The 27,301-nt window shown below is 50.0% G+C and overlaps 6 protein-coding genes across 6 annotated transcripts; 5 read left to right on the top strand and 1 right to left on the bottom strand.

Moving 5' to 3' along the window:
• Positions 1 to 5,526: 5,526 nt before the first annotated feature.
• PV10_08456 (uncharacterized protein) lies at positions 5,527 to 7,319 on the top strand (the record flags this gene model as incomplete). Its single annotated transcript, XM_016373481.1, has 7 exons — positions 5,527 to 5,565; positions 5,618 to 6,073; positions 6,139 to 6,458; positions 6,510 to 6,552; positions 6,605 to 6,992; positions 7,055 to 7,250; positions 7,304 to 7,319. 7 exons carry the CDS (start codon positions 5,527 to 5,529, stop codon positions 7,317 to 7,319), a joined length of 1,458 nt encoding a protein of 485 aa, XP_016220392.1.
• A 71-nt stretch (positions 7,320 to 7,390) lies between these two features.
• On the bottom strand, positions 7,391 to 9,390 carry PV10_08457 (uncharacterized protein). Its single transcript, XM_016373482.1, has one exon. The coding sequence runs from the start codon at positions 9,385 to 9,387 to the stop codon at positions 7,489 to 7,491; it is 1,899 nt and encodes a 632-aa protein (XP_016220393.1). The 5' UTR covers positions 9,388 to 9,390; the 3' UTR covers positions 7,391 to 7,488.
• A 1,303-nt stretch (positions 9,391 to 10,693) lies between these two features.
• PV10_08458 (uncharacterized protein) lies at positions 10,694 to 14,886 on the top strand. Its single transcript, XM_016373483.1, has one exon. The coding sequence runs from the start codon at positions 10,758 to 10,760 to the stop codon at positions 14,727 to 14,729; it is 3,972 nt and encodes a 1,323-aa protein (XP_016220394.1). The 5' UTR covers positions 10,694 to 10,757; the 3' UTR covers positions 14,730 to 14,886.
• A 272-nt stretch (positions 14,887 to 15,158) lies between these two features.
• PV10_08459 (aconitate hydratase, mitochondrial) lies at positions 15,159 to 18,495 on the top strand. Its single transcript, XM_016373484.1, has one exon. It carries the CDS (start codon positions 15,263 to 15,265, stop codon positions 17,708 to 17,710), a length of 2,448 nt encoding a protein of 815 aa, XP_016220395.1. The 5' UTR covers positions 15,159 to 15,262; the 3' UTR covers positions 17,711 to 18,495.
• Positions 18,496 to 19,522: 1,027 nt separating this feature from the next.
• PV10_08460 (uncharacterized protein) lies at positions 19,523 to 21,471 on the top strand. Its single transcript, XM_016373485.1, has 3 exons — positions 19,523 to 20,354; positions 20,422 to 20,779; positions 20,843 to 21,471. Exons 1-3 carry the CDS (start codon positions 20,108 to 20,110, stop codon positions 21,231 to 21,233), a joined length of 996 nt encoding a protein of 331 aa, XP_016220396.1. The 5' UTR covers positions 19,523 to 20,107; the 3' UTR covers positions 21,234 to 21,471.
• Positions 21,472 to 21,664: 193 nt separating this feature from the next.
• On the top strand, positions 21,665 to 23,727 carry PV10_08461 (uncharacterized protein). The gene has a single exon (XM_016373486.1). It carries the CDS (start codon positions 22,291 to 22,293, stop codon positions 23,647 to 23,649), a length of 1,359 nt encoding a protein of 452 aa, XP_016220397.1. The 5' UTR covers positions 21,665 to 22,290; the 3' UTR covers positions 23,650 to 23,727.
• The last annotated feature ends 3,574 nt before the right edge of the window (positions 23,728 to 27,301 follow it).

Raw genomic sequence — 27,301 nt, forward strand, 5'->3', positions numbered from 1 at the left:
CGGGACGAGGTTCAAGATTACCAGTGCATACCAACTTACTCACTACTTGGACCTCGAGCCGATGAGTGCAGAGTACTCCGTAGAGCCCCTCGGCCTTTTCCGAATTCCCCAGAAAGTCATGGCCCCCCACGAAGCGGAGGTGGCAAATTGCACATTGGGTGACTGCGGGCACAACTATCGGCCGCCACGAGGAAAAGAAAAAAATACCTAAAGGGGAAATATTAGCGCTCTCTGGACATCTGTCTTCGTGGGTCACTGTTGAATCCGCCTGAACTAACTTAGCAACACCTTTCTCCCGAGGTACCAACGTGCTGATTTGGTTTGAGAAGCCAATGTTTGGTCCCGTAACAGAATGGAAGAATACGTATCAAGGCATTTCATTCTGTGCCGGAGTCGTCGAGCTCCGCATGTTGCCAGAGTCATGGTCAAGGCACATGTACCCAGCCGTTCCCCATTCTCAAAAGAACCCCGTGATTCAGTGCAACATTTTTTCATCTTTGATTGATTAAGAACCGCAGACGCGACATTCAAGTCAATAATAATTACCGATTGAAAGAATTGAGGGAACACACACACACACAGATTTCCACTCGTATCCTTACTAATCGTATCTTTGCAGCACTTTCTTTGCATTCCACAGCTTGCCTCTGATGTCGTTAAGCATTCCAAAGCAAGGGTGGGCTGGGGTCGTTGTCAACGAGGGCCCAGATTTCCACCTTGAAGTCACAAAGGTCGATGTGCCAGAACCTAGTAAGTATGCCACTCGTGCATTTGTGTCAAATGGAAAGGCACTAAGAAATGTAGAGGATGATGAGCTTCTTGTCCGGCTCAATGTCACCGGCTTATGCATGTCTGATGTCCATTATATGCTCAATGACTGGTCAGTCCCCAAAATGTCCCACTTTGGAGTCCGATGTCCAGGCCACGAGGGTGCCGGGGTAGTGGTCAAGGTCGGCGCAAGATGCCACGATTCATGGAAAGTCGGCGATCGCGTTGGCATTAAACCGTTGCTAGACGTCTGCCACAACTGTGAGGAGTGCTGGAGTGGTCGTGAGAACTACTGCTCAAAGGGCAATTATACTGGTTTGCACTCCCCTGGCACCTATCAGCAGTACATGGTATCGCCAGCCATCTACACAACCAGGATCCCCGACGGAGTGCCCGATGAAGTGGCAGGCCCTATCATGTGCTCCGCATCCACCATGCACCGTGCTCTTATCGAATCCGGTCTTAAGCCCGGGAATTGGGTTGTATTTCCAGGTGGAGGTGGAGGCGTGGGTATTCAGGGCATTCAACTTGCAAGGTGAGTGTGCCATAGAGGGAAAGAGAATACTCTCGAGTTGACTGGCAGGTTAGGGCAATGGGTATGAGGCCAATTGCGATCGATGGTGGCGAATCCAAGAAGGCACTGTGCCTCAGTATGGGTGCAGAAGCATTCATCGACTTTCAAAAGACCAAAGATGTACCTGCCGAGGTCATCAAGGTCGCAGATGGCATTGGAGCGCACGGTGTCCTGGTGACCGCATATCAGGCATACAAAGGTAAGATCTAATCTCTAGCACCTCCTTCTGTGTGATTTCAACAAAAAGGTCTTGACTAACAGCCTCGCCAACCCAGACGCTATGAACTTCACCGGCACCAGAAAAGGTGCGAGGATCATGTGCATTGCACTACCCCCCGCGGGGGAGGTTCAATTAGGCAGCGAACCAAGTACCTGGGTGTTCAGTGGCTTACAAGTCATTGGAACGCTTGTCGGTACCATGCAGGACACTGCTTCCTGCCTCGATTATGCGCGGCGCGGCTTGCTCAAGGGCGTTGGTGAGGTTAGAGGAAAGTCGCGATGGGAGGAAAGCGTCCAGCAGTTGAGGAGGGGTGAGATTGCTGGGCGTGTCGTGATTGATTTCAACCAGGATTGAGCCTGGCAAACAAGCACAAGATGGGAAATTGAGCAACTATAGTGATATTCTAAGTATTACTGCAGATATTGTACTGCCCACCTTTGAAGTAGTTATCCATCGTACGCTTCATTCTTCTTCGCCATATACTTCACTCTTGGGTTGTTCATTCCGGTTGTTCCATTTGCCTTTTGCCATGCGGAAGGTGAAAAACATGAGGTGATGATGGCTTGCGCTCTCCCGAAGTTGGTAAATTCTGTGTTAGTATACCATGGATGCGTGTGGTTCCGATGGACAGAGGTTGGCACATCTTGCACATGTGGAAGAAAACCCTTGGAGCCTGCAATTTCAGAACCAGATACACTGATTCTCTGATCCACATAGGATTTGCAAGCGCCTTTGAAATATTGTCATCAGAGGCCCGGGCCGAGGCACTGAAGCCAATGTAATGCTTTTCACCGTGCTTGCTCTGGCGAGTCTGACCATGAGTGATTGAGGTAGCTACACCACGGCCATGCACAATGTTACGGCAAAGGCTGCAAAGACTGTGAGACAACCTTTCCGGACCGGCGCATCAAGAGAATACAATACACCAAGTCCAGCAGCCATTCTACGGACGATCAAATGTCTGTATTTTGCACGAAGGAATGGCTGCAGTGTGGATGAAGCTTGAGACAACGCCTACTGATAGCTGCACATTTCGGTGCAGCTCTACAATTCTGGACGTTCCCATCGAATGAGGACGGGTAAGGGCATCGAAAATTTCTTCCTTGGGTAATCCCATATTAGAAGTAGCATGAATATTTATTTCAAAGCACAGGAATTGTCTGGGTATCTGAAACACGGCTTTGACCACACATCTAGGTGGATGTTGTTCGATGCGAGGTACATGCTCTTTACTATTAGCGGCTCTTCCCTCACTTGCAATGCTCTCATCACGGCTACTATCAACTTCGAATTTTGACTGATTCGACTAGCGAATAGTCTTGGGACAAGAGGAGAAAATTGTACATCCTCACCCATGAAGACCCGCTGCTCAAGACTCGATTCCTCCATTGACCGCTTCGATGGCGGTATACTATCCATGCCTTTCCCCATCGAACTCACTTGCTGATATGGTCGATCATTTCAACATTGGCTTTTGCCAAGTCCTTTTCAATTTCATCAACATTGACAGCGCCTTGCTTCTGTAGTCCAGGAAGCTCTCTGCCAACAAACAGGTAATCCACTATCTTCGGTCAGCATGTTGCAAGACATTCCGTTTGAAAAGCTAACCTTGTTCAAGAGTTTTGCCAGCTGTCTCCGGGCAAAGAAGCCAGACGAAGATGACTGCCAAAACATTGCCAGCGAGGATGAAGAACCAGAAAGGCCAGCCACAGGTGTCCAATCCAATGGGCGTTGCAAGGACGGTGATGAAGACCATGAGCCACTCTCCGCTGGAGAAGAACGCTGCACCAATGTGCCGGTACTGCAGGGGTGCAATTTCACTAGAGTAGAGAAACTTGTTTGCTTGCCAGCCATAGGTCAATACCGGTACAATGAGGAAGAGAAGCACGACTGAAGCCCACTGTGCACCGGTGCTCTTTCCGACAGCGACCAGAATGATAAAAACAACGAAGAGCACCGATGACACCATAGCAGAGTACAACATGGTTGCTCTGCGGCCCCACCTCTCGATCGTCCTTCCAAAAAGAGTCAGCTCGGCTTGCGAAGAGCTTACAGCCTGACCATCTGAAGTGGTCATGATACATACCAGTACAGAGGGATTGTTCCGAGGAACATGCAGGTGGCAAGCACACCTGAGAGGACAGAAACCATGGTTGCTGATGTTCCAATCCCTGCAAGAATGACAGGTGTGAAATAGGCAAGTAAGCTCACACCCATCCATTCACCCAGCTGTTTGGTTGTTAACAGTGATTCCACACGTGAGCGATCCGCTGGGGGGAGGTGGTTTGGCTCACCATGGGAAGCCAGAAGCAAATCATAAGCCGGCGAATGATTTTGAGCTTCGTCTTGTCCACGATACCAAGTGCAAGGAAGTCTCGCAATTTAATCATGGAATTGGCTTCGAGCTCGATTTCGATCGCAGTTAAGATGTGTCTTTTTGTATCTTGAACAGCTGCGGAATTGACGTCCTCGTCGTAGAGCTGCGCGAGTGTAGCGTCACCTTCTTCATGTCTATTTCTAGCGTAGTACCATCGAGGAGTGTCAGGGAGAAACCACATGATCACACCTGCTGGAATGGCAAAACAGCATTGCAAGATCACTGGTATGCGCCAGCTGGCTTGGCTATACCAATGGACAAAACCGTAGTCAATCCCTACCTCACAATTAGAGCCGGTCATTCAGGCAGACGAGAACGGATCGCTCTCTCGGGGCTTTGAACATACAGTACGCGAGCGGGACACCTCCGATGAGGTACATGGCTGTGACTGCAAGGGCAGGACCACGGTCATGAACCTTGCTGCCAGTCTCGTTCAAGTATGTGGGAACCGAGCTCGAAAGGCAGCCGATAGCAAAACCTGTTAAACATCTTCCCACAATCATCTGGGGCACCCCATACGCAGTAGCCTGTATCAAAGCTCCCACGACAGCCACACCATTACCCATGAGGACAGTGCCTCGGCGCCCAATCCTCATGGTGAAGAAAGCAATGCCGATTGATGTGACGAATGCCGCAAGATCGTATCTAGGCTGCTCTTAGCTCATGCGTCTCAGACACTGGCTAGCACGACAACTCACGATGCCACTATCATTGGATATATCCAAACACCCGTCGGGTTACCCATGGCCTCCTGGAAGGGTGGGTGAAGGAGCATGCCGCCTAGTACGCCGGCATCGTAGCCATACATACAGAACGAGAGACCGCTCACAATTTTCATCAGGCGATACAACGCCGGTCCGCGGAGCGTGATGCCCATCGCTGCAAAGATGCAAAGATGCAAGAGTAGACAGTCACAAATTTTCTTGCTGAAGGGGAGCACTTGACAAAGATTTCTTAGTAGTTGATCAACATTGTTCAAGAGTTGCGACACGTAGGGTAAAAGTACCACAGCACAGCATTGGCCTTCATCAAAGCAGAATCTCAAATCACCAGACAAAATCCTCGACATGCCTTACGAGTATACGGATCTGTGAACAAGCTTTTCCCCTTAGCGCATCTTCCTTGGTGTCAATCCTTCAGGTTTCCCCACGGGGTCATGCGTTTCAAATTGTGGCGCCCTCGGCCCACTCAAGCATGACTAGATTTTCGAGCCGCCCCGTCGAGAGGGCGCAAAGACTTCCTGATATGGTAATATCCATTTACGACGCCTAAATTTCTACGTGCGGAATGAGATAAATTACCGGAAGAAGAAATGTATTGCGCCCACTTTGTTGCTGCAGGCACTCCTGTGGGGTAGGGAGGTTAAAGCACCACTGGTGTACGGAAATGCGGCAGCGGGCATGTGGATAAGGTACCTAAGGGTTCTGCTACTGACTATCGCGAGGGATATCGTTAAGATCGAGTGTTGTAGATGAACAAATACATCGCATAGGTGTTGTTGCTCCTGTTAGACGTTTTGGCTAAACTGAACTCTCCTTTCTCTTTCTAAGTGTACTCCCACGTTTGACTTGCCTGTACATCATCACAATGTCTTCGTTCGAGACACGGCTGTTTATCAACAACGAGGTAATTCTTCCGTGCCTACTCTCCTGAAATATCGCTGAAGCTGGGGGCACAGTTTGCAGATGCAAAGTCTGGCGAATATTTGACAGTCTATAATCCAACCGATGGCTCTCTTGTTTCAGATAAAATTCATTCCGCGAACGAGCAAGATGTCGACGCTGCTGTGCAGGCTGCACAGAGAGCATTCAAAGGTACATGGGGGAAAACTGATCCCACTGCGCGGGCGAGAGCAATGTTGAAATTTGCGGATTTGGTTCGCGAACACGCAGGCGAAATTGCTCGTCTAGAGACGCTCGCCATGGGATCTGCTATTGCGACCCAAACTATGGGCTACACCACTTTAGCTGACCTCTTCGTTTACTATGCGGGTCTAGCAGACAAGATCCATGGAGAGACGGCATATCCAACATCAGCAGGCAAGTATAAGATCACACAGCGCGAGCCGATTGGCGTCTGTGCCGGTATTGGCGCATGGAACGTGTCCGCCATTCTCTTTGGGTGGAAAGCAGCGGTAAGGCATTGCTCCTAGGGCGGCTGACCCTTGCACGGTACTTGTACTAATTAAGATACCAACAGCCCGCGCTGGCTGCCGGAAACACGGTCGTCTTCAAGCCTTCCGAGAAAGCTCCACTTGGAACACTTGCTCTGGGCCCTCTGATTCAGCAGTGCTTCCCACCCGGTTCCATCAATATTGTCAACGGCGGTGGGAAGACAGGCCAGCTGCTCGCCTCGCATATGGAGATTCACCAAATCGCCTTCACGGGGAGCACGGCTACTGGACGTAAGATCCAAGAATACGCAGCGAGGAGTAACTTGAAACGCGTGTCCCTCGAATTAGGTGGCAAGTCTCCATCAGTCATTTTCGAGGATGCTGATATCGAACTTGCGGCTGCGAAGTAAGTTATGCCATTCTATAACCGACGTACAAGATGATGAACCGAGGTTAGGTCCATGGAGGGTGCTATTGCGAACTCTGGCCAGATTTGTGCTGTAAGTTGTGTGAGCTCCCATATCGAGTTTCTTCTAAACTTACCTTCGCTAGATGGCCTCACGCATCTTCGTCCAAGAAAGTATTGCCGATAAATTCATTCAAGTCCTAAAAGGCTCTTTCGAACAGGTTAGCAAGAGCGGCATAATTGGTGATCCTTCGGATAAGAATACTCAGGTTGGTCCACTCGCCGACAAAGCCCAGTTCAAGCGTGTAATGGAGTATCTCGACATTGGGAAAAAGGAAGGCGAGCTTGTGACTGGTGGTGTCCAGTGGGGCGCAAAGGACGGTTTATACGTCCAACCAACGATATTCAAGAATCTCGGAAAAGACTCGAGAATTGTGCGAGAGGAAGTCTTTGGGCCTGTTGTCACAGTGCAGACTTTTACTTCAGAAGAAGACGCCATCAAGCTGGCGAACGACAGTATATTTGGACTTTCGGGTGAGTCTTGCCGCTGCGTCTTTACGAACGTTTCTGGAAAAAATCTCACATTTGTCGTACAGCCTGCGTCTATACAAGATCAATCAGTCGCGCACTTCGAGTTACTAGGGAGATCGAAGCGGGTACCATTGCCGTTAACGACTGGTACTTTCCTTCGCCTGATACGCCATTCGGAGGTGTGAAGCAATCAGGATATGGTAGAGAGGGAGGGCTGGAAGGCCTCAATGATTATCTCCAAACAAAGACGATCCAAATCAAGTGAGTTCCCCTCTACCCTTTAGCGTGACAATAGTGAGCTGATAATGCAAAAGCATGAACGCCCCCTAGTTGGTGAAAACCAGATTTGGACCGAAAATATAGCTTCAGGTATAGAATTAAAAGACAACTTTGGATGATGTGGAAATTTTCCCTCTGCTTGAAAAGACAACGCTCTGTGTCGTAGAAGTCTGATGAACAGCATTTTTAGTGGCCCTGCAAAGAATAGATGAATCCCAGATCAGGCTTGTTCATCGTAAATGCCCCAGAACTCCTTTAGATCCTCTGCACGCCACGAGGTTGCCCAACCGGTCTCCTCCTCGATGAACTTCAGAAGGTCCAAAATAACTTTATGCTCACGACGATAAGACATCAACTTTCCTGCTATCCAGATGGGCTGTAGTGCGTTGACCAAAGCACCATGGTCGCTGTTCGAAAGTGAAATACCACAAATCTGCCGTGCATGCCACAGCATGGTTCTCGGCGATCTTGGGAGACGGATTTCTTTAGGTTTGTGTTGTAACAGCAGAATCATGGACGCATGATACACCTGGTTACCACTTATCCCCGCGGGAGTGCTGAACAAGATTGTGCTGAACATTGACTGCGTCTCCTCCTCATCCTCGACCAACAAATTTATCAAGGGCTTCATGTCATCTGGCCTGTCATTGTACCATCCCTCGTGGAGCTCGAATAGTGCTCTCCAACGGGAGACAAAGGTTCCTGAGGCGCTGTGTTCTGCTTGAAGCGGCGTTGACTCCTTATTCGATAATATATTGACCACGCCAGCACACAGGAATATGGCGTAATTAGCGTAACTGTCGCTGCCCGGTTTACCCTTGAAAAGGCGGACAGCGGCAGACATGGAGTCTGTAGAGATGAACCAACGGTTGGTCGGCAGACTTGTAACTGTGTCACTGATGAATGCTTTATACACATCCATTCGCGCGAAGGTCCAGAAGAGGACCTCCCTAACTCCGCCAACCACTCCGTTTATACCAGCAACCTCAAGGAGCATGGCACAGCCATCGAGATGTTTAGCCCAAGCGCGTGGCGAAGAACTCATCATCTCAAGCACGCACAGCAGGATGACTGCAGCAATGACCTCGGTGTAAAGAGTAGGAAGTTGTACCGTGATGAGTCTTATAGCTTCTTGGTACAGGTTCAAGCTCTCTGTGTGTGATCGCGATAGACTCTTCCTCTCCTGTTGACGAGCAGAGAGTGCGAGAAGGGAAAACTGTAGACAGTCTACACGTAGGGCCATCTGAGCTATGGTCGTTTGCCAATGTTTGCTGTTGTCAAACATGTCCAGCCACGGGGCAATCTCCTCGAGGTAGTTTCGCCAGAGGCTAGCGGCGCGCTTCTGTGTTATGTGTGCGTTGACCAAGAGCTTTAAGCCGCCCGGAGAGTTATGAGCAGATCCTATCCCTTTTGACCAGGTCAGCGGCAAGACTGACGAGCGTTGAGGTGAGGCGCGAGGCACAAACTCCGGGGTCCCCTGAGCCGTCAGAGCTACATTTCTCGCGGTTTCAACAATGTGGTTGTGAAGTTGCGAGTGTAGATCCTTGTAAACGGCGTCGGGATAGTAAGTCATGTACAGATCAGGGGAACTGGCAGTGACAGACTGAGCAATGTCATGAGGGAATGTGCTCATTGTCGGCAACTTGTGTCCAGAGTTGGCTGTCAGTAGATCCAGGTTTAAAGGATTTGATGCCAGATAGTCCAAAACCTCAAGATCGACGCCTTCGATATCTAGAGGCGAGTTAGATACTGCGGCTTTCCCGGCATCCAAGTCTCCAGACTGTGGGCCGGGCGTGCTAAGGTATGGCGAGTTGCGCATGACAGGTGTAAGGTTCTGGTGAGGACGTCCCTGACGAACTGACCCAGGCCGGCTCTGAAGAATAGGAAACTCGCTATCCACATCCAAGCCATCTGTTTCTTCGGATGGCGACGGGACATATTCTTCACGGATCCTACCTTCGCTTCGAGCAGAGGAATGTCGTTGATTCAACCACTTCGTTCCCGGAAGAAGGTTGTCTCTTGACACTTCGAAAGACACAGAGTGGCGAGATCGTACATCAGCGGCATGCGAGTCATCCGCGGTATCGTCCTCAACTTCCACGACAGGAGCCAAACGCATACTGGAATGCTCTGAATCCGCGATAGGGCTGGCATCATAATCGAGTCGTCTAGTCCTTTTTGTCCCTTTCGGGCTGAAGGTTACATCCACAATCTGTTGCACGGAACAGTCAGCCGTTTAGAAGTTCCAAAAAGCAGAGAAATGGACTTTCTTTCATCCCTTTGCTTGGCGATCTCTTTCTCGCCAGCGATTGCGGTACTGAAGAGTGCACTGCATCAATCCGGTCATAATGAAAAGAGAAACCGGGCTGCCAGAGACAGTCATCCTTAAGCCTCAGGCATCGGTTGCAGGACGGCTTCGTTTCATCACCTTTGGATCTGTTAGAACCGAATAACGCCAAAAATTCGGTCGAGCGATGAGTTACATTTCTTCTTCCGCTTTCGACAGTTCGTGCACCCCGTCCTCCTCCGTGGTACTGGATTTGGCGAAGTGATTTCGTCACCAGAGAAGGACATCCCGGATTCCCGCTCGAGGGAGCGGTTGTGTGTAGTTGCGAATAATGTCTGTCAAACTTTGGTGAAACTGCAGATAGGCAGGAAACAATCAACAATCAACGTACGAAACCCTTAGCCAAAACCCGCAGGCTTGCGTATCGGCCCAGAGTGAAATGGTGCAAAATTGGGCGAGGAACTCTGCAGTAGGCATTAGCTAGGTACCAACAGACGCCTAGGCCTGCCCAGCGCTGCCCACGGGGAAGGCCGAGGGGGGCGAGGGGGCCCTCGGGCCTTAAACACTACTGGCTAGCCATTGTGCGGTTCCTTGTCACCCCACATACCCCGAAAGGCTAAGCACTGAGGGGGCCCGGGGGATAGAACTTTTCCTGGCGACACTTCTTACTCCGTACATACAATGCAGTCAAAGCAGCGATTCTCTACGATGTAACGGGAGTGACTATTTGCACAAGCTCGATGTTCTAACTGCACAAGCTTCACGTGATTCCTGACATTGCCAAGCCGCTACTCGGCAACTAGCAACTTAGTAAGTTCTATGGGTAACTCTCGCGCCTATAGAACCCTCGTGACCCTATACTCATAGGCTCTATAAGAATAGGGGTGCCAGCGCCTAAACTACCTACTTAGGGGTGATAAGACCTAAGGGGTCCATAGGCATAGGGATGCCTATAAGAAAGAGCACACTAAGTCGTTAGGGTGAGTTGGGGTGCGCGTAGTCGAGGGTGAGCCCAGAGCAGATTTTAACGCCTTGGCAGTGACGCGAAACTGGAACTGGGGAATCTACGGGGATTACGGTCATAACATTTCATCCCCTTGACTTCCAGGTTGTTTTTTTGGGCATTCCTACGGCATCCCTTCAACTACGTACTCATTACAATCCTTTCAAACCTCATCCTTGACATGCCCTAACAAATCATCATGTTCTCAGCGGACCAACCAAGACCGCACTCGACGCGGCCCAAACGAAACCGTCAATCCGCAGGCAAAGATGAGCCTCGTCTGCCTCTCCCAAAGAGAAAACGACTACAGAAAGACACTTATGAACCTTTGACCGAAGCTAGCTTAAACGAAGTCGCAGGACGCGATATTACAGAATCAAAGAGCCATGGCCAATCTACACAATCCGCGCAGTCCAAAGAAATCACTATCAGATCGAAAAAATTGCCTGAGAAAAGATCTGAACGCGGGGCGACAGCAGCCTTGACGTTGACCAACAACGATTTTTACACCGTCAATCAGTTGCCTGCACTCCCTGACCAGATTCGAAATCATCCATCTCTACCCTACTCCTGCATCATCTGTCCTGAATATGGATACGCACTCGCGTTGACCCATTCCGACGCCTTGATCTGGCCATTCAACTCCAGCGCCTCTACCCCTTCCTTACGAGATATTATCAGTTTCAAATTACCATTTCCTCCTGCCTCTGTCAACGATCCTCTCCCTGTCGCCGCCTTTACCGCCCGGTCTGCCAGTGGAGAACCTGGTCTGGTTGTCATCAGTTCAAGATGGGGGAAGATCGTATATTGGGAGACCCTGTCAAGTGCATCGTCCTTCATCCCGGGTCAGGCTGCGAGCGGTATTCAGGCATCCATCCCCAATTACATGAGCAGTGAGGTGGTAGAAGAGGTCATCAATGCCGAACCTTCGGGTTTTATCCTTGCGCTCAGAACTGGTCGCGTCGCTCATCTGACCCTGCGTGACCAGATGGGCCGACCAAATATCGGTGTCATGTTCCTGCGGAAAGACAGCAATGTTTCCGGTATCTTTGGCAGCATTCGCAACGTTCTCGCCGGACACAGAGGAAAGGGCACAGCGATCATCAAGGCCGGCGGTTCGCGCAAGGGCCAACGCGATATCGTGGTCGCAACAGAAGATGCCAATCTGGAGTTCTGGAACACAAACGCCACCGTGGGAAACTCCCTCGAAACCTCGTTCAGCTTCAAAGAAGAGATCTTGGAGGCTCTCAAAGCTTTGGTCCCAGATACCACCATGAACTTCAAGGTTCTGGACTTGGAACTATCTGCCGGACCCAGCACGGCACGTAGGGAGAGCCGAGGCGCGCCAATGATGGTTCTTGTGTCACTTTCAGTCCAGGATCGCACTCAGTACTACCTTGTCGAGATGGTGGTTGATCAAGAGGCCAAAGTCAAGGTCGTCCACCCCATAAAATGCTACCAGTCCCCAATCACCGAGCAAGAGTCGTGGAGGCCTCGATTATGCCTGTCCAAGTCTCAGCCTGTGGCCTTTATTCTTTTTGAGAATGCCGTCGTCTTGTTCTCTCTGGCCAGGATCCGGGAGTCGCCATCGTCACAGTTGTTGATGGAACGCCATTCTCTTCCCGACCCTTTTCAGGATGTCATTCGCTTTCAAGAGGGGACGATTTACAAGATTCTCGGTTACGCGTTGGAATCCGGCAAACAAGCCACAGTACTCTTTGGGGTGCAAGGTTTTGGGATTGTGAAACTTTCTTCACATCTGGGAGAGACTGAAGAACTGGATGTCGATGATCTTGAGGAGCGCATCACTGCCAAAAGCAAAATCGAACAAGCAATCTTCTTCGGCACCATCAAACAGAACCCCTTTGATCTTAAAAACCCCAGCCAGACTTTCTCTCGCCAGGAAGTGGAAAAAGCAGCAATTGAGATTAGTCTGGAGATTCTCTCTTCGACGTCCAAATACCTCCCCAGAAGCACGCCTCAGATTGAACAGCAGATGCGCCTGCGAGCCAAAGCTATGGACGACTTGGTTTCGTACGTCCTGAGTCATTACTCGATATCCCGAGTGGCTCGCTTTGAGTTATTGTTGAATGCCGAGAAACTCGCAGGAGCCCAAGCAATCTGGAAGACTCAAGAAGCCATTCAAAGAAAATACCCACAGAAGGATCGTGAAATGTCATACTTGGACTTTACTCTTCGAGCGTTGCACGAGAGCCGTCAGAAGTATCCTAATGCCGACAAAGGGGAGAATGACCGTGTTCGGCACTGGCTCGTCAACAGCGTGGAGATGATTGGGTACCTCATGTCCGAGCTGGTTAGCTGCATCAAAGAGTTGGCGCCGATGGATGTGACGGACCCCAACGTGATTGCCGACTATCTACTGGAGGCTGTTGACATATGGATTGCAACATATCAGGCAGTTCTCAAATTCCGAGAAGACAATGCACCACATTACGGGCTGAGCGACGAGGTGTTTGAAGACGGTGTGCTCAAGACGGGCTTCCCAGTCGAACTCCCCCATCCATGGACGTCGGTACAGGAGCCGTTCGGCTACGCGCAAAAGTTGATTTACGATATCTGCAAGTTTCTGGAAGACTGGAAGACGCTGATCCCCAAGAAGAAGAAAAAGGCGCCAACCAACGATGATGGTAAACCCTACGACGCGCCGAACAAGGCAACGATCAAAGACCTGGCGTCCCGACTTTACGATGAGGTTCTTCTTTTCTCGAAGATCGCCAAGGAAGAAGCCATTCAGGCAGAACTTCGGCTGCGAGCTGAGCCAGGTAGTAGCCCAGATATTGTGGAAGACGAAGTCCGAGCCATACGAAAGGAATACCGCGATCGACTTCGACACGTACTGGTAGCGATATCCAAGTTCAACATCGTGGGTGCTATTCAGCTCGCCGAAAACTTCCAAGACTTTGGTGCGCTGGTCGATCTCCATTATGCATACTACCGACATCTACAAGTCGAAATTAAGCAAGATCCGTCTCTCCAAACGACCAATACGACAAAGCTGGAAGAGATGCAGGACCGAGCAGAGACATACTTTGAGCGATTTGGCAAGGGCTGGGCATATGCTAACTTCAGCCAGTTGGTTGCCGATGGCGAATACGGAAGTTTGTTGCTCAAGGGCCAAGAAGATCAAAGCAAGCAGAAGTTCCTCAACTGGTTTTTCCGCAAGTCACAGAAGCTCGGACAACGTCTCGGCAAGTTGAGTTGGATTTCCGATGTCATCAGCTCAGCCAACTTCGGGCGAGCGGAGAAGACATTGCTGGAGGTTGCCCAAGAAGAGACTGACGACGTGTGGAACAAGAAGATCCAATTGTCACTGGCAAAACTGGCTGGACTGGCTGCCGGAGAAGAGGATCGCACCAAGTACGACCGAGACATTGAGCTTATCAGCATTCAGGAGCTGGTGCATTCACATGTTGCTGGAGTGGTTGGACCAACGGTCGATGACAAAGCAGCTATTGAGCTTGGGAACGAGATCTTTGCCTCCAAAGTGGTGTCCAAGATGCCAGGCTTGGGAAGACAATTGAAGATTGGGCTAAGCATGCTACTGAAACAAGCTCCACTTTCGGCGGAAGAATTGGTCGATGTTCTCACGTTAATGGACCCAGTCGAATTCACAGGAAGTCCAGAGGACGAACCCGGAGTGCTAGGACGCGAGTTTGCCCTTGCTCTCAAGGTTGTGGACTTCTCAGGCTTGTCGCAGAGCTCCCAAGACAACCTTCGAACGATCATCTGGAGACGAGCCATGATTCGCGACGATTGGGCGATTTTGAATGAGACAGGCGGCAAAGCGGACGAAGTGGTCGAAGCAGCGATGCAGGAGACCAGTCTGTTCAAGACACTACAATTGGCGCTTCTGGAGCAACTACAGAACGGCGATCATCTGTACTTGGTCTCGCCGAGCGAAATCTTGGACAAGGACGTTTTCCCCAAGGACGTCCGAGATCGATGTCTAGAGAGCGACGTTGAAGCGATTGAGAAAGACATGGTTCAAGAACAAGCCAAACTGCGGAAGTTTGTGGAGACCGGAAGACTCGATGAGCATTATGGTGGGCTGGTTACAAGTGCTGAAAAGGCTGTCAGGGCATATCAAGATCAACAAGGTGACGCGATGGCGCAGGATGTCAGCGGCGTCGAGGAATCCAACGATGTTTGATTATGGAGATGGACATTGAGGGTGATTTCACATGGAGGCATTGTGGCCCTGTAGAATTAAAAGGCATACCTTAGGTAATGGACGATGAGAGCAATAAGAAGACGACGGACGAGGCTGATGAGAAGATCACGTCTTGATATTGCTCTATTTCGATGAGTTTCCTCATGACCATACACACCCAGTATGAGGTTGTAGGTGATGTCTAATTGACGGGCTGTGAGTGGCTAGATCAAGCGGCAGCCCCAAAAAGCCCGCTTTAGCAAGTCCATACTAACCACCCATTCGTCCCTTACCCATACAACTCATACTCGGTATTACGGCAGACCTCGGCCAAGCTTTGGCCTTAGTGCTCCTCGTATTGTGCAATGCACCCACCCGTGAAAAAAGTCGGGGGACGCAGTTCTGTTAGAAAATCTTTCCCATCCGCTCTGTGTCGTGTCATGTCATGCATGGTGTAGTACTATTGTGAATTATTTCTTCCTTGCACCTTCTCACGAGAAGGAGCTTGCTCAGTGAGGGACAGGACAGCTACCATGTCCACTCTCTTGCAGCGGGCTTCTGCCCGCAGACCGCGATGTGCAATCGACCTCTCCTCTACTTACACCACTCGATCCATACCACAACAACAGACACGACTGTCACGGCGCAATTATGCAGTCCATAGCCCTGTACCGGCATCGTCGAGAAGAAAGGCCGCTGTGCCTCCATACCAGAAGATCCTTAAAAACTTTGAAGATGTGCGGACGATTCTTGGGTCACGACAATTGACTCTGGCGGAAAAGATTCTATACTCTCATCTGGATAATGCGGAAGAATCACTTCTCACGAATACCAACAATGGCGCCAATATTCGGGGAAATGCCAATCTCAAGCTCAAGCCTGACCGTGTGGCTATGCAAGACGCATCGGCTCAGATGGCCATCCTTCAGTTCATGACTTGCAACCTACCCTCGACGGCGGTCCCCGCTAGTATTCACTGTGATCATATGATTGTGGGAGAAAAAGGCGCCGATACAGATCTGCCCAACTCGATTGCTGGTAATAAGGAGGTGTTTGACTTTCTCGAGTCTGCAGGCAAGAGATATGGAATGGAGTTCTGGCCGCCTGGCGCAGGTATTATTCATCAGACCGTCTTGGAGAACTACTCGGCTCCTGGACTTATGATGCTGGGTACCGACAGCCACACACCGAACGCGGGTGGCCTTGGTGCTATTGCTATTGGAGTCGGTGGTGCAGATGCCGTCGATGCGCTGGTGGATGCTCCTTGGGAGCTCAAGGCACCAAAGATTCTCGGAGTTAGACTTGAAGGCAAGCTCAGTGGTTGGACTACACCAAAAGATGTCATTCTACACCTTGCTGGGCTGTTGACGGTCCGTGGTGGCACTGGATCCTTGATTGAGTATCATGGACCTGGGGTGGAAACTCTGAGCTGTACGGGCATGGCCACGATTTGCAACATGGGCGCCGAGGTCGGTGCCACGACGTCGATCTTCCCTTTCTCTGAGAGCCATATCCCTTATCTCAAGGCAACGGGCCGTGCGTCGATTGTTGATGCCATTAAGGGCATTGCATATGGATCAGAGCAGTATAACTTTCTCCGAGCAGATGCTGGTGCCGAGTACGATCAACACATCACGATCAACCTGTCATCACTGGAACCTCACATCAACGGACCATTTACTCCCGATCTGTCGACCCCTCTTTCCAAATTCAAGGATGCCGTCAAGACTAACAACTGGCCCGACACATTCTCGGCCGGATTAATTGGAAGTTGCACCAACAGTTCGTACGAAGACATGACCCGAGCTGAAGACTTGGTCAAGCAAGCACAAGCGGCTGGCTTGAAACCAGTATCGGATTTCTTCATCACCCCAGGAAGTGAGCAGATTCGGGCGACCTTGGAAGACAGCAAGACTCTCCAGACGTTTGAAAGCGCAGGTGGTACAGTCCTTGCCAATGCTTGTGGACCATGTATTGGACAATGGAAGCGAACAGACGGGATCAAGAAGGGTGAGGACAATGCAATCCTATGCTCGTACAACCGGAATTTCCCAGGCCGCAACGACGGAAACACTCGAACGATGAGTTTCCTTGCTTCTCCCGAAATTGTCACGGCCTTTTCATTTGCTGGCTCAACCTCATTCAACCCAGTGATTGATGAGCTTGTTCTCCCCTCGGGAGACAAATTCAAGTTCGAAGCACCCAAGGGTTCACAATTACCCAGCTCAGGCTTCGCAGTAGGAAACCCAGCCTTCCAACCCTTGTCAGGAGACCCAGACTCGAGTGTGCAAGTGGTGGTTGATCCTGAGTCTGACCGTCTGGCTATTCTGGAACCGTTCGAGCCATTCCCCGGCGGTGATCTGAAAGGACTCAAGGTCTTGTACAAGGTCAAAGGACAGTGCACGACCGACACCATCTCCGCGGCCGGTCCATGGTTGAAATACAAAGGCCATTTACCCAACATTGCAGAAAACACATTAATTGGCGCCATCAACGCAGCAACCGGAGAAACCAACGTTGCATACGACAGCGACGGCACCAAGACCACCATCCCCGAACTAGCCAAGAAATGGAAATCCCAAGGCCAAAACTGGTTGGTTGTCGCTGAAGACAACTATGGCGAAGGCTCGGCTCGAGAACACGCGGCCCTTCAACCACGGTATCTGGGTGGACAAGTCATTCTCGCAAAATCCTTTGCTCGGATTCACGAGACCAATTTGAAGAAACAGGGTGTTGTGCCATTGACATTTGCCAATAAGGAAGATTATAATCGTCTGGATGCGAATGACTCGGTCGACACCGAGGGACTTTGGGATGTTCTTCAGCAACAAGGGCGAGGGGATATTAGTCTGAAGGTCACCAAGCAGAATGGTGAGACATTCAGCATTCCGGTCAAACATACCTTGAGTAAGGATCAATGTGCGTTTATTCTGGCTGGAAGTGCGTTGAATCTTCTGGCGAAGAAACACAAGTCGGACTAAAAGAGAAAAGAAGTATGGTACAGCACACAGATGGGGCGGAGTAGCACTTGATTCATTCTTATCAGGGTTTTGGATAGAGATTCTCCCAACACGGCGAGCCCACGGAAGGCGGAAGGCGGAAGGCGGCGTCGTGTTCTGAGTCAAAAGTACAGATTCAAGCTGAAGACTCCGGTCATTGTTGATGAGGCTGGAAGTGGTTTGTACTACGGTTGAGTTACTCGACCGGGGTGGAATATTGGAAAATCAGTGAAGAGCTAGGGCCTAGGAGATGCGGCTCGATCAACCGAATATGTGTGAGATGCAGATGGTTGCTTGGAAAGGAAGTGGCATTGGCATGCATATGATTGTGCTAGCGAAGACGAAGACGAAGACGGACATACGTACATATTCCGCACTCTGTACAGTACAGTTTATCGGTGGTGAATCCATGAAGATTCTATTTCTGCCACGTTGGATCAATGTACAGACAGAGACGGAGACCAAGGGGAAGGGGAAGGGGATGACAACAAGGCAAAACAAAGGCAACACAGAATATCGGTAGCCTTGCATGGAAACGAGAAGCTGTCATTGTTGTCAATCGTCAATTGTCTTGTCATAATCATCATCATCGACCAAGCTGTACAACCTTGACATGCATTGTAGATGATTGGATATCGCATTCATATTGCTATTTACGCATACAGCAAGATGTACAGCACATTACACAACATCTGTCTAACCTGTCTGATGTCTGAGCGTGTATGCCTGTGTCTGCCTTGCAGGTTTGCCTTGCGTTTCACAGAACGGGGACTGGAGGGGTGCAAACCTGTCTTGGAATTCTTGGTGGGACAGAAAAGTTGTATAGAAGGGGGTGGGGGCCAAGATGGGGGCCCTGGAGCCCTCGGGCTGTTTTATCAAGGATGAGAGTGGATTGAAGGGAGATTACAACTTGAGGTGAATTCTCCGTGGAGTTGATGAGAGTAGAGGGCCAGAGCCAGAGGTTGGAGGGAAGACTGAATTGACGTTCGTCTTGTTGGTCTGTTAGGTACCTTCCTCATATTGGAGATTCAGAATAGGCATCCATGGCATCCATTACGTACTCCGTACATCCGTGATATTGGGAAAGAACGGATTGGTCTAAAGTACCAGATAACATGTCCCCACCTTCCTCAGTCTCTCAAACAACACCTAGACCTCGTGATCTTGTACTCAAGAATGATTGTGCCAACCTACTCGCACCACTTCTTAAACCCACAGGTATGTGGGTGTTGGACGAATGGCCCCCTTTAGGTCATTGATTCACCTCGTGTCGCCTCTTTTCCCTCAGATATGAAGACAGATGTTTTGAGCCATTCATCAGAGACAAAGATACAGACAGAAACACAAACACAGAACCAGGTTCTTGGTATGGTCATACTCTCCATGTCGAGTCGACGAGTTCCAGACTGGAAGGATTTAGTGGAACCTGATGAGGATATTGCCGTCGTCCTTTGTATTCTATTCCATGTACTTGCCCTGGTCCTACTTGGAATCAATATATTCACCCATCCCCGGTGTTACACCTTTTCTATTCTCTATTCAGTTGGACCCCCACAAGGCTTCGACTCTTTTCTTTCCATTCCATTTTGGCCCCTTTATACCCTGCACCTAGTAATTAGTTGAATATTGGCCCTCAAACCAAGTACCAGGTCCCAGTTTTTGTCGAACGCACACCGCATACTTTGTTGATCCTCCTGTGCGATAAGATTGACGAGGCGGATTATTATTATTATTATTGTTCAAAAAGTCAAAATACCCTCCATTTCTTCTCTGTCTCTAACTCATTTGAATCTTTAATAATTGTTCTTCTACTAATCCTCTTCAAATCCTCTACCCCACGCATCCTCTTGCCAGCCACACACCCTGAACCACGTGCATGAACAGCCCCTCCACCACCTCCAATACCTCCACACCACTAATCTCCATCTTCAACACAGACACGTATTTTTATCCGATACCCGTCCACGATCGCTCCACCTCGTCAGCACTTTATTCATACTGCCGGACACATCATTCGCATCCGCCTTCTCCTTGCGATCCGAACCCTAACTTGGATTCGCTGACGCCGACGCTGACGTACGAGGCATACAAAATAGAAAAGTCAAGACGTATTCTGCTCGAACAGGGGACCAATAGCACACACGCGTTGCACCTTCACACACCTCCGATCTAGCCGCCATCAAAAGACACCAACCGTGCTCTCAATCAATCCAACTCGAGCAGACCATTTCCCTCACCCCAATACCTCCAAAACCCGATTGCATCCCCTTTGACCATTCTGGTCTCCCGGGTCTTGTTTGCGTGCGCCCCTGGGGCGGGTTGACATAGGAAAAGAGGAGGCAGCCCGACATACTACCAACCTCCTCTCTCAAGTCAACCATGTCACCCCCGTACGCGTTTCCTCCGACCAAAAACATCCTCATCATCGGTGCCACCGGCACAATCGGTACATATATCGTCCGCGCCATCATCGATTCGAGAGAACATTTTGATCGGATATGTGTTTTGACCAGTGAAAAGACTCTGGTGCAAAAGGTTCAGGATATTGCTGCGTTGGAAGCTTGGGGGGTTGAAGTCTTTACTGGGAGATTAGAGAGTGAAAGTGCTATCAAGAGAGCATGTGAAGGTAAGACAAGACCACTTGTGTCTCAACATAAATGGCAGGACAACATTGAACTGACCGACCACCTTAGGTATTGACACCATTGTCTCATGTGTCGGACGCGCGGGTATTGAGAAACAAATCAAAATCATCACATGGGCTGAAGAAGCTGGCGTGCGACGGTTCTTCCCTTCTGAGTATGGCACCGATATCGAATACTGGCCGGAATCGTCCGCCGAACCGCCGCATCAATTAAAACTCAAGGTCCGCGCTCACATGAAGACCATGAACCGATTAGAATACACCTACCTGGTCACGGGTCCTTACAGCGATCTGTATTTTGGCATGATGAAACCCAAACCGGAGATTGGTCAATTTGATGTCAAGAACCGAAAGGCCATCTTGTTGGGTGACGGTGAAGGACCGGTGAGCTTTACCGCCATGGCAGAGTATGTATATGGACAATAGCCCTTTCTTCACGTGTGACGCATTGACTGATATACCCTTTGCAGCGTTGGCAAATTCCTTGTAGCTGCCCTTCTCAACCCTCGGGCCGCGCGCAACACGACTTTGGTGGTCCATTCCTTCACAGCCACACCCAACGAAATCCTGGCCGAATACGAACGACAAACAGATAGCAAATGGGAGGTTTCATACACGTCAATCGAACGGTTACGCGAGATTGAAAAGGAAGAATACCAAATCTACTCGCCCATGGCCACCGTGGTCACGCTACGGCGTATCTGGACCGATGGCGGTACACTGTACAAGTTTTATGACGACAGTATTCTCGGTGAGGTGGATTCGGAAACTTTGGAAAGTCAGGTGGCCGCCAATATTGTCAAACAAGAGCAAGGAGAGGGGAATTTCCCGAGTTTGTTGAGGAAGTTGAGTTTAACGTGAGTGAGTGAGTGAGGGAGTGAGTGATTGTCTGGGTGAGATCGTCATGGTGGTCGGGCGATTCCTATCGACCTGTGGTGTTTCTTGATGGTGACATGTGTCCACCGTATGTTTTGTATTCCTACCGATTGTGACACCATATGAGGGACTCAAAGGACTGATGAGTAGTTCATCCGAGGTATGTCCATGATTAATTGATTGGGTAGGTAGAGAAATACAGTTGTAATTGGATGTGTTTGTGGTTATTTTGCTGTGACTCGGGCTGCTGATTGACATTCTCTTTCATGTTCACGTGTCGTTATTGTATTAGTAATAGACGCGAGGCACTGCCAATGTGTGGGGGAAAGCACGCGTAGTAATCATCAATCGTTCTTACCTACATTGATGGCTTATTATGTAAATGCGTACATTATTTGTCCAGGTCTGGTGTATACGGCAGGTACGGTACCAGGGCACGTAGGTTACTAACCTCGGCCAGCCAAGTCTTGTCACCAAAAGGGCGTCGACGACTCCAAATCCAACTCCACCATCACCTCTTCTCCTCACCTCACCACCTCACTTCTCCTACCAACTTGAAGTACTCCGTAGTAGGTCGCCATATCATATCATGTCAGCAAGGCGGGCCCGAGGGGCCCATCCATCCCCTCCCCAACCCACACAAATTCTTTTTCGGTAATCTTTACAAACACATATAGATAGGTAGTAAATATAACCTATCAGTCAGTCCAATAATAAGATAACCGATTCTGACTCCGCTTATCAACGGATTATTTTTCATGTCTTTCTGACTTGACTTGATTTGACTTTATATTCTCTACATATACTGTCTACGTGTGTTTTGATTGCCGCCGACCCTGCCTGCCTGTAGCGTCTCAACATACATCTAGATTATTGTTCTGAGATTCTCGACTTTGATGCTGATCTTGACTGGATTACTCAGACTGGCTGAAAAGAACATATCTGGGCTCAAGAACGGACAACAAGTTCGAAATTTCAAAGGATCAATCTAGGGTTGCTGGCATTACAACAACCACAACTGGAAATTGACCCAAGCAATTTCATGAAAAGTGCGTCGACAGCAAAAACCATCCTTTCATCGACTCTACCAAGAATACAGACTGGAGTATTGAACTCCCATTCTATATTGAGTTCTACTTCAAGCTCAAGACCACCCCGTCACTTTCAAATCCACTCGGATGCAATCTCCAGGACCTTGAACAGAACATACTATTCAGCCTCCACCTCTCCATCAACACCAGCACGACCATCCAGGACCACTCCTCTCACCCCCCTTCACCATTACCATCACTCATCATCCTCCACCTCAACCATGTCCACATCTACATCCATCCCCCCGTTCCCCACCGGGCCTCCACCTCTTCCCCCCGGCAAGGATAAACACCACATCGTCGTCCTTGAAGGAATCCACGCCCCAACACCCACCTTCTCCTTCCCGCACACCATCACCATCCACCAGAATTCCACCCCCTCTCAAATCGCCTCTCGTATTCGCGACGCCACCATCGCCATCTCCTGCGTCGTCCCCATCACCCCCTCGGACATGGACCAAGCCCCTCACTTGGGCGTCCTCGCCGTCATGGCCGTCGGCATATCCTGGGTCGACAAAGCCGACTGTGCCCGTCGGGGCGTCACCGTCACAAAATGTCCTGCTGGAAACGTCGACGCCGTAGGCGAACACTTCCTCACCTTGTATTTTGCGGCGCGGAAACGCGTCGTTCAAGTCCATAACACCTTGGCAACGACGTCTGATTGGCCACAGAAGGGGACGTTGACGAAATTATGGCCGAATGGCCCGCCGAGAGGGGCTGGGCAGGAGAAATTAGGGATTTTGGGGTATGGAACGCTGGGCACGAGGGTGGAGAAGTTGGCGAGGGCAGTCGGGTTTGCTGAGGTGGTTGTGGCGGAGAGGAAGGGGGCTAAGGAGGTGAGGACGGGGAGGGTTTCGTTTGAAGAGGTGCTGGCGACGTGTACGGTCATTGTCTTGACGTTGCCAAAGGAGGACGATACGGTGGATTTGATCAGTGAGAAGGAATTGAAGACGATGCAGCAGGATGCGTTGATCATTAATATCGCGAGAGGAGGGATTGTGAATGAAGTGGCGTTGGCCAAGGCATTGAGAGAAGGTTGGATTGCCGGTGCGGCTGTTGATGTTCTTGAGACGGAACCTGCGGGTGTGGGTACCAGTCCTCTACTGCCGGATATGTCGAAACCAGAGGCCGTGGCAGTGCCAAATCTGACGGTGTCGAGTCATATTGCTTGGTTTACGCAGAGTACGATTGTCAGGTATCAGGAGTTGTTGAAGCAGGGGATTGAAGGTTGGGTAAATGGGACGCTGAGGGAGGCCGAGGATAAGGTCGATAAGACGGTGGTGGTTCATCAGGGTAGGATTTGGAGTTGAGTGAAAGGAAGAGGAAGAGGAAGATAGAGATAGAGGTAGAGATGAAGAATGAAACATCAATGCATTGCTAGATCAATGTATATATTACAATGTTGTTATTGTCGCATTATCATTTCTTGCTCTCACTCTTGCCCTCGCTCTCATTTGACAAGTTCCCAACCTTGATTCTCCAAAGCTTGGTTAGTCAGATCACGTTGATCGTGTTGGTGTAGTCGCTCGCGAGCCAGTACCCGTTTGTGTGGTCGAGACGCTCCTCGTAATTTCTCATCTCTCCCTCGACCTTCATCACGCTCCAGAACCGGTCTTGATTGATGTAGTCGTACCGGCTCACGTCGAAGACGTCGGTCCGTCGGAACTTGCGCTTTTTGAGCGTCGCACAGCGCAACAGGCCTTCGACCAGGTCCATCACGTGCAAAATTGAACGGAGATAGATTTCCAGTACCTCCGTGATTGCAGGAGTTGATGTTCCCTTTGACCTCCTGCCAAAATATACCAAATATGCATCGCTCCTGCCTGTATCTAGCCTCGCCAAGGCTTGTCCTTGGCTCTTGCCTTGCTCGAGGACTTGTCCCCCTTCTTCTACTTCCCCCCCCCTCTCTTCTCTTGCAGAACTTAGCTACACAATCAATCTCATACCACAGGTCTTTCATCAGGTTACGAGGCCCGGATTGCCTGAAAACCGTTGTTCAGTCAATTGAATTGGTTCAACCCCACCTCAATCACTTCACTGGTGTTTTTTGCCCCTTCCACAAACCCTGGACCTCAACAATTGCCTCCTCTTTGGCCCTTTGGCCCTCTAACCCTCTACCATCTCTGAAATGGCTTCTTCTGCGTTCCAATTCAAGTTGGATCCGTCATCTCCATCAAAACCCACCCCCAGAGGTGCCAATTACGCCGAATGGATGTCGGCATAGTCATCAGCATTCAGACTTGCCAAACTCTGGGACAACATCGACGGCAAAAGGGGTACCACCCCACAACAGGAATGGGAAGAAAATGATACCAAGGCGTTGGTGATGCTATTCAGCTCGGTCCACCACAACCTCACGATGATGCCCCAAAATTCATTGAGGCACACAAGAGGTCAGAGCCACGTGACGACTACGCTCCTAGACCTTGTCGACTTGACCTCGTTGGGCTGGTTCTACCCAAGTAGTGCTTCTCCAGTCTGCATATCGCCCCGTCCTCCTCATTTGAACCTTTCTTCTTTCTTCGGCATACATTATGGCTTCCAAGTAAGTACCCTCTTCAACGAGCCTTGTTCCATTGATCTAACGGGCGTGCGACAGCGTTACCATCTATATCAAATATGCCCAACCGGCCCCGAAGCCTACAGCCGACAAATACTTATCTATCGCCCACCCTCCTCTTTTGAACCTTCCTTCTTTCTTTGATATCAATTTTTTAATATGAATATGGCGTCCAAGTAAGTACCCTCTTCAACAAGACTCATTGTATCAGTCTGATAGGCGTGCTACAGCAACTCTGCCCACTTTCTAGTGCCGAACCGGCCGCAAAGGCGTCCGTCTGGGAAAACCCAGGCATGAAGCTCCTTATTGGAGCCATGGGCTCCGCGGTCGGTTCAATTCTGGCCTAGAGGGCCAAGTTGCTGTTGCGTCGTTGGGTTGCTCGCCGGCACCGGGGGGAGGAACCCTCATCACCGGTGCCGTTGGATCCGGTGGATGAGACAGGACAACCACCAGTGCCGCTGGATCCAGAGGTTGCTCCAGGAGAACCACCGGTGCCGTTGGATCTGGTGGTTGCTCTAGGAGAGGGTCGGTCTGGGGTGACCCAGCCATGAGCGCGTGGTCGTGATGAGCGTGGTGAGCGGTGTGGCTAGGGTGGCCTTGGCCAAGATGGTCAAGCGGTTGCGGCGATGCCTTATCCCTCCTACGGCCTCCTTATTCGAGCCCTTCTTCAGTATACATGATGGCATCCAGGAAAGCACCGTCTTCAACGAAAGTTGTTGTCAGATATCAGGAGTTGTTGAAGCGATAGATTAAGGGTCAGATTAATAGAACTCTACGTGAAGCGGAGGATACATTTCATAAGACGGTAGTGGTTTGTCAGGGTAGAATTGTGAACTGAGGGCACGGGTGAGATTGAGGATAGAGGTAGAGGTAGGGAGAGAGAGATGGATAGAGATAGAGACAGAGAATGAAATGTCAACAGACCAACAGATACTAGATTGTTGGGCCTTTCTTCTCAACAACAATAACTACAACAAACCAAATAGATACTAAAAGATTGTTGGGCCGTTCTTCTCAACAATAAGAACTGCAACAACACCAAATGGGCAGGAGCCAGCTGGGCTGGAGTCCTTCTTTCATAGGCATAGACAGAGAGACGACAATCTCTCCGGTAGAATCAGCTAAGAAGTAGACATAGAGACAACACTCCCTCCTGTAGAATCAGCCAAGTAGTAGATATAGAGAACTTCATCACATCTGGTAGCAACAATGAACTATCAGGTTGGTTGTTTGGTGGACTCCAGTGTGCCGACTCGCACTTGATCTTCTTGACAGTCGCCCGTGACCGTGGTCTTCCTTCCTTCTCGATGTAGAGCACTCCTGACTGTTGTCGAGTCAACCTCGTTGTTGGGCAGGTGCTACCTAACTAGTGCTTCTCCAGCCTACAAATCCTCGTCTGTCGCCCACCCTCCTCTTTTGAACTTTTCTTCTTTCTTCAATATAATTATTAAGTATAATTATTAAATATAATTATGGCCTCCAGGTAAGTACCCTCTTCAACGAGACTTATTATGTTTATCTAACGGGCGTGCGATAGTGACAATATTGATACTGAGAACCCGGCCTCGGTGACCGTCTGGGAGCACCCGGCCATGCAGGTCTTCCTGGTGGCGGCGGTCACCGTGGCCGGGTCATTCTTGGCCTAGGTGGCCCAGGTGCTGTGGCGTCGTTGCGTCGCTCGTCGCCGGGGGGAGAGACCCGCGTCACCGGTGCCTCTGGATCCGGTGGCTGCTCCGGGAGAACCCCCGGTGTAGGTGACGACGACGGCGCCACAGCACCTAGATGGGTGGGCAAGTATCCCCAAGGCTTTGGTATGAAAGGCATCCCTTTGCTAACTGGTGATTTTAGAGTGGCTGGAGGCCCCTATCAACCTATTATTATCAACCTATAGGGGTAAGTACTCCCATAGCTTTGGTATGAAGGGCACACCTTTGCTAACTGATACTCTTAGAAGGGCGGGAGGGCGACCTATCATTACCAACTTATCATTATCAACCTATAGGGGTAAGTACCTCCATAGCCTCGGTATGAAGGGCACATCTTTGCTAACTGATATTCTCAGAAGGGTGGGAGGGTATCCTTAAAATATTTTTACGCCGACAACGATCCTGCCTCCCCGTGGCGTCGGTGGAAACTTGGGAGTGATGCCCCAAGGCCAAATTGATCAAACAAATTTGGATAGGAAGAATTACAACCACACAACCTACGAGCAATGAGCATCTGGTGATGGGTAGTGAGCACTCCATGAAAGCATCGAGTCCTCCATCAATACATCAGCCCTCCAGCAATATGTCAAGCACCACATCAAGCACTCCATCAACAGATTGGGCACTCCATCAACAGATTGGGCACTCCATCAACAGATTGGGCACTCCATCAACAGATTGGGCACTCCATCAACA

Source organism: Exophiala mesophila (genome assembly GCF_000836275.1).
Source record: "Exophiala mesophila strain CBS 40295 unplaced genomic scaffold supercont1.6, whole genome shotgun sequence".
NCBI lineage: Eukaryota > Fungi > Ascomycota > Eurotiomycetes > Chaetothyriales > Herpotrichiellaceae > Exophiala > Exophiala mesophila.

What these genes read in the sequence shown, in the direction of transcription:
- PV10_08459 (XM_016373484.1), top strand. Translation starts at nt 15,263, where the DNA reads ATGTCCACTCTCTTGCAGCGGGCTTCTGCCCGCAGACCGCGATGTGCA.
- PV10_08460 (XM_016373485.1), top strand. Translation starts at nt 20,108, where the DNA reads ATGTCACCCCCGTACGCGTTTCCTCCGACCAAAAACATCCTCATCATC. An exon ending in TATCAAGAGAGCATGTGAAG is followed by an intron (nt 20,355 to 20,421) that starts GTAAGACAAGAC and finishes CGACCACCTTAG; the next exon opens with GTATTGACACCATTGTCTCA. An exon ending in AGCTTTACCGCCATGGCAGA is followed by an intron (nt 20,780 to 20,842) that starts GTATGTATATGG and finishes TACCCTTTGCAG; the next exon opens with CGTTGGCAAATTCCTTGTAG.
- PV10_08458 (XM_016373483.1), top strand. Translation starts at nt 10,758, where the DNA reads ATGTTCTCAGCGGACCAACCAAGACCGCACTCGACGCGGCCCAAACGA.
- PV10_08457 (XM_016373482.1), bottom strand. Translation starts at nt 9,387, where the DNA reads ATGCGTTTGGCTCCTGTCGTGGAAGTTGAGGACGATACCGCGGATGAC.
- PV10_08461 (XM_016373486.1), top strand. Translation starts at nt 22,291, where the DNA reads ATGAAAAGTGCGTCGACAGCAAAAACCATCCTTTCATCGACTCTACCA.